This window comes from Acanthisitta chloris, unplaced genomic scaffold (assembly GCF_000695815.1).
Source record: "Acanthisitta chloris isolate BGI_N310 unplaced genomic scaffold, ASM69581v1 scaffold5411, whole genome shotgun sequence".
Lineage (NCBI taxonomy): Eukaryota > Metazoa > Chordata > Aves > Passeriformes > Acanthisittidae > Acanthisitta > Acanthisitta chloris.
In genome coordinates, this window is record NW_008654626.1 from 60,650 (window position 1) to 68,661 (window position 8,012).

Genomic DNA, 8,012 nt, shown 5'->3' on the forward strand with positions numbered 1-8,012 from the left:
TGCATTTCTTCATGAATAACAATGCAAGCAAAACTTTACTTTTACATATTTCTTCTTGTTTTCTCTTCATTCAACATCATTAGACTCATTTTAGAGGAGGTAACTAAGTCCAGAGCTGTGCCACGAGTTCCTTCGGGCTTTGTAGCATGAATGCAGAACTCTCCCAAACCTGAGTGAGGGATTCTGCCTGCTCTTAGAGCTGCTTATTAGTAGTCATGCAAGGAAACACTGGTTTGATTCTCCACAGGTGTGGGGCTTGGTGTCAGGTGTTTTATTCCTTTTTTGTGCTAGGAAAAAAAAAAAAGGATGCAGATCCCTCAGAGCTCTGAAAGCAGGGGAGTGAATCTAGCCAGGCAGCACCCTGACTCCTTGGGGATCACTCTGGATCCAGACTGGTGACCTGGACCCATCCAAAAGCCAGGAAGAAGTGCTGGTGCTGGAGACTTGCCTCTCCTCTCGTGCCACGTTTATTCTGGTGTATCCCTTGTTGACTGCAGTAGTATTGCTGATTTATGCTGTCGTAAGTGGAATCAGATTGGGCTCCCTTTTGGCACTTAGCTATAAAGTTTGTCTGCAGAAACCCTGCTGTTTATGCGGTGAATTATACCCACGTTCACAAATACTTTACTAATGAATGATTGGGAACGTCTTGTTTCCCCCCCCTTCCTCCTCTGAGTTATTACGATGCTGTGCTGTATAACCTGCTGCAGAGATTGGTGTAAAAAAAAATAAAAATCTCATGTCCTCCAAGCTTTGCTGCAACAGGAGCTGTTACCTGCTTGGGAAATCATTTAGACACATCTCGGTGCCGTATGACACATCTCATTACGCCTCACTTTAAAACCAGCAATTGCCATTAGTTATTTATTAATTGCTTATTAAGGTCGTTATGTATGTCCTCTTTGTTTCTAGCCTTCTTTTTTCACGGCTTTGGCTGCTGCCAGGTTTTGTGAATAGGGGGATCAATCCCTGGGCAAAGCTATGTCGAACTGGGAAGGGGGTGATGGTGCCAACCCAAGGTTCAGGCAGCTCTGGGGGTCAGGGGCAGCACCCACAAGGGGTTTATGTACAAACCTATGTGATCAAGAATGCTCCAAGGCTGTATTTGCCTTTCCTCACACCCTGTGGACACCCTCCAAACAGCTCCTGAGCTGGGTTGAGATGGTGGAAGGACAATATGAGGGAAGGATGATATGAAGGAAGGTTGAGATGATGGAAGGACAAAGCCCTCTCTGCTTTTCTCTTAATTATAATTGTGTTAGAGCAGCACAAACTGATTTAAAAGCCCATTACAATGCACCTGTAATTGAAGGCTCAGGGCTCTCCATTTGCTCCCTCAAGGCAGAAAGCTTTGGAACACAGGAGAGGGAGAAGGCACAATGGAAGTGCCTGGCACTGCAGCAGCTGGAGCACTGTACCTGCTCCCAACTTGGCAGCTACAAACTTCTCTGCTGACAACCTGGAGGAGTCCTGAGCCTGATGTTGGGGTCCCTGCCTTATGCCTGATCCCAGCTGGCTTTGGCAGATGCCTCCATAGCTGGAGTGTGGTTGGACTCACAGCTTTGCTGCAAGCAGGGATAGGACACCCAGGACTCCCCCTCACTGACTCCCAGAGGCAGGACCCGTGTTAGCACACTCTGTAAAACACGAGGAAGTCTGTGTGTGACAGCAGTAAGAAGCTGTTATTAAAAGCAGGAGCAGCATCAGGCTGATGCTCAGGAAGCTGCCAGTGCACATCACAGATCGCCCGCAGAACGCAAGTCTGAGTCTCCCTCGTTCTCTTTCTTCGAGACACTTTTATAGTTGTTCTTTGTTGTTTCCTTTGATCTGGAGCAGATGTTGCTCGTGCTGGAAGAAGGAGGTTTGCATGTTTTATGAAGGGGAAGCAGGCACTGCTAGGCTCACCAGGAAAGCCTGTTCACTCACAGGCTGTGCCAGGGGCTGTGAGCCCCTTCACTGGGGTGAGCACCTGCTCTGCTGCACTCCCACACCTAAAGGGGTTTGCATGTCTGGAAAGGTCACAGATGTGTTTCTACACTACTTGCTTAGCTCCCAAAAGTGGGTAGAAAGAAGGTGATTCAGGCAAAAGAATGCAGTTACTTCTTGAAGGGCATCCAGCTTGGTGAGGCTCATCTAAGAGCTCCTTCCCTGTCTCTGGTGGAGAGGTTGTTCCAGATCCACACTGCCCTCATCCTCCAGGGCATCCTCTCCTCTCACCTGCTGCATGGCTAAAATTTGGGGTGCCCTCAGCCCAGCCATGCTGAGAGGTGCATCAAGAGACAGTGATGGGGACACAGTACCAGGGAGAGGAAAGCCCAGGCAAGCAGCAAGTCCATGCAAGGAAGGTGGGTGAGGAGGTGCTGATGATAGGAGCAGCAGGGCCCGAGTAAGGAGGCAAAGCTGAGGATATTTAGGCAATTTGGGATGAGCTGTAAAAAGCAGCTGGAGGAGTAATCAGGGAAGGGCTCAGTCCTGCTGTGGGTGCCACGGGAGAGGCAGCAGAGAAGGTGTCATCATGCAAGGGGAGCCCTGCTGGACCCCCAGGACATGAAGATCTGTGTGCAGCGCTGCCGTGGGGTATCTGCATGGAGTGTGTGAGCTGCTGCACCTGTGCTGGCTCTGGAGCTGGTGTTTGGAGGTGAAAGCATAGCAGGCATGTAGTCTGTGCCAGTGGCAGGAGGGCGTCTGTGCACCAGGGAATATATCTGTGTAGGCAAGCGCATATGCTTGGCTCCGTAAAGACATATATCACCTGACTGAACACCCTCGAACGTGTAACGTGCCATATGGTTTGGTTAAATATTTAAGCAAGCTGCTTTCTGTCCCAGGGACTCCATGTGTGCGAGCAGGCACCACGGCAGGGTGAGCTGGGGGCATGCCCTGGGCACCTGTAGGAGGCTGAGAGCAGCCCAGAGACCTTCCCCATCAATAGGGGGGCAAGGGGAAAAAAAAAAAAAGGGAGTTGCATCACTAAACGACCAGTCTGCCTCTGGGGAAATCTGTGCTGTGTCACTGGAGCAGCTTGGCCAACACTGCCATGTTTAATCACTTCAGAGCAAGAGAGATGCTGAACACAAAAGGACTGCCCTCAAGGAGAGGGTTCCCGCCTGGGAAGCCTGCATTTACTTAGCTTTATTTATTTATTCGTTCCCAAAGGGGCACAGCTCCATCTGCATCCTGCATTCTGCATAGGAAATGTCTCCTCTGCCCCAGTGCTGCAGAAATGCCAACTGATGGTGAAAGTCCTTAAGTGCAGAGGGAATGGAAGCACTGGTGGTTGTGAAAGAATATTGAATATGTACTTGGGTCACTTATTTATTAAGGTTTCCCTCTCCAGTGTGGTAAAAGCCTTACAACATACCTGTTCAGTTGCCAGAAAGGCATTTGGAGTAGTTCATGTGGTTAATTTTTCAAAGGTTTCATTAGCATACAGTACCCACCCTGTTAAATCCTGCCACTGCACACTTAATTCCAGGGTTAGTTAACGGCATTGATGACGTTGCCACTCTGGTTTGCTTTCCAGATATTCCTGCTTCTCTCATTCCAGGTGGGCCACAGGGAATTGTCTCCCTGAGGCTCCCTGGGGCATGGTGGACTTTTTCCCTGGGGCACAAGTGAACCAAACTGCTTTTCATAGATTCCCAGACTGGTTTGTGTGGAAAGGGACCTTAGAGCCATGGGCAGGGACACCTTCCACTAGCCCAGGTTGCTCCAAGCTCCATCCAACCTCACCTTGAACACTTCCAGGGATGGAGCAGCCACAGTTCTCTGGGCAACCTGTGCCAGTGCCTCAACACCCTCATTATAAAAAACCTCTTATATCTATTGAAAATCAACCCTCAGTTTAAAGCTATTTCTCCTTGTCCTATCAATTAATCTGGAGTTTAATTTGTTTTAATTATGGGTAAGAATCTGGTCAGTTGATTCCATTACAGCCTGTTGTCTCTCAGCTGGGTCAGTGCAAACCCATCTGTGCCATCCTAGAGTCAGGGTGCAGTGTCTGACTTGATTTTTTTCCGGTAAGTCTCTGCAAAACAAGCTGAACTGGGTCGATGTGGATTCAGTAGTTAAAAACATCAGAAGGTTCCTCTGCCATGCAGTGAGCAGAGCATTAAAGATGATAGATACTGCTCTACTTTTGTCAGGACTTAGAGCTGGAAGCTATTGCTGCTTTGCAGATGATGGTGGGTGATCCACTGTGCCTCTTCCCACCTCTCCAAAATGACAGTGGTAATACCCCTTTGGCCTATTTTTGTTGTCCAGACTGTTAGCTCTGTGTTTTTTAAAGCACACATGGATTTCCTGGCTGGCAATCCCAGCCTTGCCAGGAGCACAGCAGGGCAATCAAGCACTGTTGTAATTAATTGCATCTCCTCAACAGACTACCTGGCTGTGGGCAGAGCATTCCCAGCTCTGGGCAGGCAGGTGATCCCAGGAGGAATATGCTGTCCCTTACGCTGGGCTTAATGACACTGATGCATATTAATATTTCTTTCAGTGTTGCCTTTGTGCCCTCCACTGTCCTGCCCCAGAGGCCCCCACTGTTTGGGAATGTCTGATCCATAGTTGTTCTCTGGTGCATGATTAGCAGATTAGCCATCGTGCCCAGAGCTGGCCAAAAAAAAAAAAAAAGAACTCCCAGAAGCCCTTCAAAACAGAGAATAATTCATTACCCACCTTGATTTCCACTTAAAATGTACTTTAACTACACTTCCAACTACAAACCCTAAATCACCATCATGTTCACAAAAAATCCATCATTTTTTATTTTATTGCACGGCACTGGCATGACATAATCCCTTCCAGAGCGTCTTGGAGTGCTTTACGGATCAATAAATTACTTACCTGCACAGCAGAGGCATTGCGTGCAAGGCCATTGCAGTCATTCCAGCTCGGAAGGTGTGGGAGGTGGGGAGAGGCAAGGAAAGGATGCTCAGCAGTGGGATCCAAGTCAGGAATAGGGTCTGGGCTGCAGCTCTGAGTAGGGTGATGAATGAAGCTCGCTCAGGAAGGGTGGAAGGAGCAGGATGCTTTGCAAGTGATTTGTGACTCTCCTGCGAAGCGCTGCAGTGGGTGCCAATCCTCTGCTAGGCTCTGGGGAAAGCCTGGAAATAAACCCAGGAAGGTGATGGTCTTTATTATGTTGTGCAGGTGCAGGCTGGTAACAGCAGCCAATCGTTTCTCCTCGTACAGCCCCACCAAAGAGCTCCTGGAAATTCCAACCGTTCCCAGCAGCCGCATTGCATCCTCCGCTCACGCAGCAACAGGGGCCAAGTGCTTCCTGAGTGCTTCTCATCCCTCATAGCCTCCTCAGCCCTTCCCAGTGTCCTTCCTCATCATCCTCCTTGAGCTGTACTCAGTGATCCCTGTGGGTCCCTTCTAACTCTGGTTGTTCTGTGATTCTGTGATCCCCTGTCCTGTACATGTGTCCTCTCCTTGGGTCTGCGTCTCTTGTGTCTGACCCTCTCCTGAGCGTTCAGGATGGCAGTGCCAGTGGGATGGCTTTCATCCCCATGGAATTTCCCTTCCTTTGCATGGTGGTAGACCTTAGAGGCTCCTCTATCGTCATGCCCAGCTCCTCTTTGTGCTCTTCTGTCTGCCAGGGCATGGCTGTGGAAGAGCTGCAGGAGTTTGAAGGGGGTGGATAGTGTTTGCTCGGGAGGGTGCAGCTCTGCTGGGAAGGGTTTGCCATGCCTTAGAGAACATGAGGAGTACTGGAAGTGTGGTAGGAAGAAGTACCATCTCACACACCACAGAGGTGCTGAGGGGGAGCTTCTCAAGCCTCCCTAAAATGACTGAATCCCCTCTGGCTACAATTTTTTCCCACTTCAGCCCTGTCTTCTCTGCCCCCTCTTTTTCCTGTGAATTGCTGTCAAGTCAGATGAGACTGATGGGCTACTGCATAGCTTCTTGAGGTGGAGGGAGGATCGAAATTCAGCCTCCTTCACCCACAGCTTAAGATTTGAGTCAGAGCAGAACTGGTTTCATTTTCCTTCTCCTCTTTGTGTCATTGCAGTGTCTCCGAAAATCACCGAGATCTCTTCTGACATCTCCATCAACGAGGGCGGCAACGTCAGCCTCACCTGCATAGCCACGGGCAGGCCAGATCCAACAATCACCTGGAGACACATCTCACCCAAAGGTAAGAGCCAAACACTACCAGAAATATTCTGAGAAGGGCACAGCACCATTTGCAAGCGGCTGAGGAGGCATCAGTGGGTGGTTCAGTTGCAAAGAGAAGGTGAAGTGCACTGAAAAGACGTGACTTAATGCAGGAGTCGATGACTTTGGTGGAGGAACATCCATTTGGTAGTCTGGAAGAGGAGCTTATGGTTTTGATTTTGTGGAGGATTGGCTGTAGGTGTTGTGTTGGGGTTGTTGTGCCTAGGAATTTGTAGAATCAGAATATCCTGAGCTGGAAGGGACCCACAAGGATCATGGGGCTCCTGCACAGGACACCTACGTTGCACATTGAATGTGTTTGGCTGTATTTTGAAAAGTTTTCAGGCAATTCTTACACATTGCTTCAAAGGAGGCTTGTAAATAGTGCAAATGAGCAGGAAAACACATGAAGCATTAATTGGTGGCCTTGTTAATTGGTAAGCAAAACCTCAGCAGAACTGTGTGGGTGTGACTGCTAAGAAGCAAATCCCCGTGCGTTCGGAGCGTAAAATTTCAAACCCCTTTTTGCCAGCTGCTTTTTTGGCGTTTGCTTTGCATTTTGCTGCCCTGACATTCCCAGGTGGATGAGAGGTTCTTGGGGGTGAGCTGAGGTTGAGGTCTGGGGGCTCTGGGTGGGATGAGCCATGCAGGATCTGATCCTCTGATCCCCTCTAAGTGATTCTGTTCCACCTCAGGCATTTTCCCCCTGAGGTTTTACCAACATGGGCTGTTGTTTCAGACAACTGCCTCGAGCTGCCCTCAGGGACACCCTGGCCAGGCTGAGAGGTTTTACCAACGTGGGCTGTTGCTTCAGACAACTGCCTCGAGTTGCCCTCAGGGACACCCTGGCCAGGCTGTGCTGCAGCTGAAGGAGACGGTGCCGGGGCGGCAGTGACGGGTGGCGCCGTGTCTGCTCCCCCTGCTCAGCTCCCTGACGATGGCTGCAGTGTCTCGCTGCAGCTCCATTGATTTTTTTTTTTTTTTGCTATTTGTCTGTGCTGTAGCAAAAGGCTGGGCCAGATCCATCACTCTCCAAAGCCCAGGCTGGGAGCAAGCTGAGTCAGTGACATCTCAGCCCTTTCCCTTGGTAGGATCCTCTGTATAAACCATTCTCCTCACTGCGTGTGTTGGCTTATCCACTGTAGGAGATCTTGTTTCCGAGATGGAGGCTTTGGTTGGAGTCTGTGCATGGAGAACTGATGAAATTCAGGGTGCAGATCCATGTGCTCCTTGCTGTCCCCAGACATCTCTCCATGGCATCAAAGTTGCTGTCACTGTATGTCACCATCAGACAGTTGAGGCAGTCCATGTGCTCCCATCTTGAAGCCTTCTCTTCCTCCTCATCCCCTTGTCTACCCTGACAACATGTTTTTGTTTTGCTCAGCCCCCTCACCGCCTGTTTTTCACATGCATCTTGTTCTCCCCACAGCTCCACTCTCTTTCCCACATCCCCTCCTGCTCCCCCAGGACTCTCCTCTCCCACTTCCATGCCCCTCACTGCCTTCTCCCACACACCATCCATCCTCTCCTAACCAGGCTCCCGGCTCCTGATGCCTCTGTCTTTCAGGAAGGCTATTTTCTATGTTTGCTGCCATCCAGCAGGTTTTTTCCCCCAGGGAATCTTTACCTGCGCTTGAACCAGATGTTTCCATTTTACTTAGGACTTAGCTGCTATGGAAACTGAGGATGCACCAGGAGAGGAAGAGTGAGCTAATCAGAAATTACCTGTGGCGCTGTGTAATTTGCAGCAGCAGCTCTTTCCTGATTTTGGCCATGATTAGGCATTCTGCTTTCAAAACTCAAAGGGAACAAATGATCACAGAGATTTACTTGAGCCTGGGTTCCTGCTG

General features: G+C 49.7%; 1 protein-coding gene across 1 annotated transcript in view; it reads left to right on the forward strand.

The window, feature by feature from the left end:
- LOC103810700 (protein CEPU-1) overlaps window positions 1–8,012 on the forward strand; it is a gene marked incomplete at both ends in the record, with an annotated part of 52,079 nt that overhangs the window by 16,978 nt on the left and 27,089 nt on the right. Inside the window, one exon of the mRNA XM_009083615.1 lies at window positions 6,017–6,142. Within this exon, the coding sequence (XP_009081863.1) occupies window positions 6,017–6,142 (126 nt within the window). The remainder of the gene's footprint in view (window positions 1–6,016; window positions 6,143–8,012) is intronic.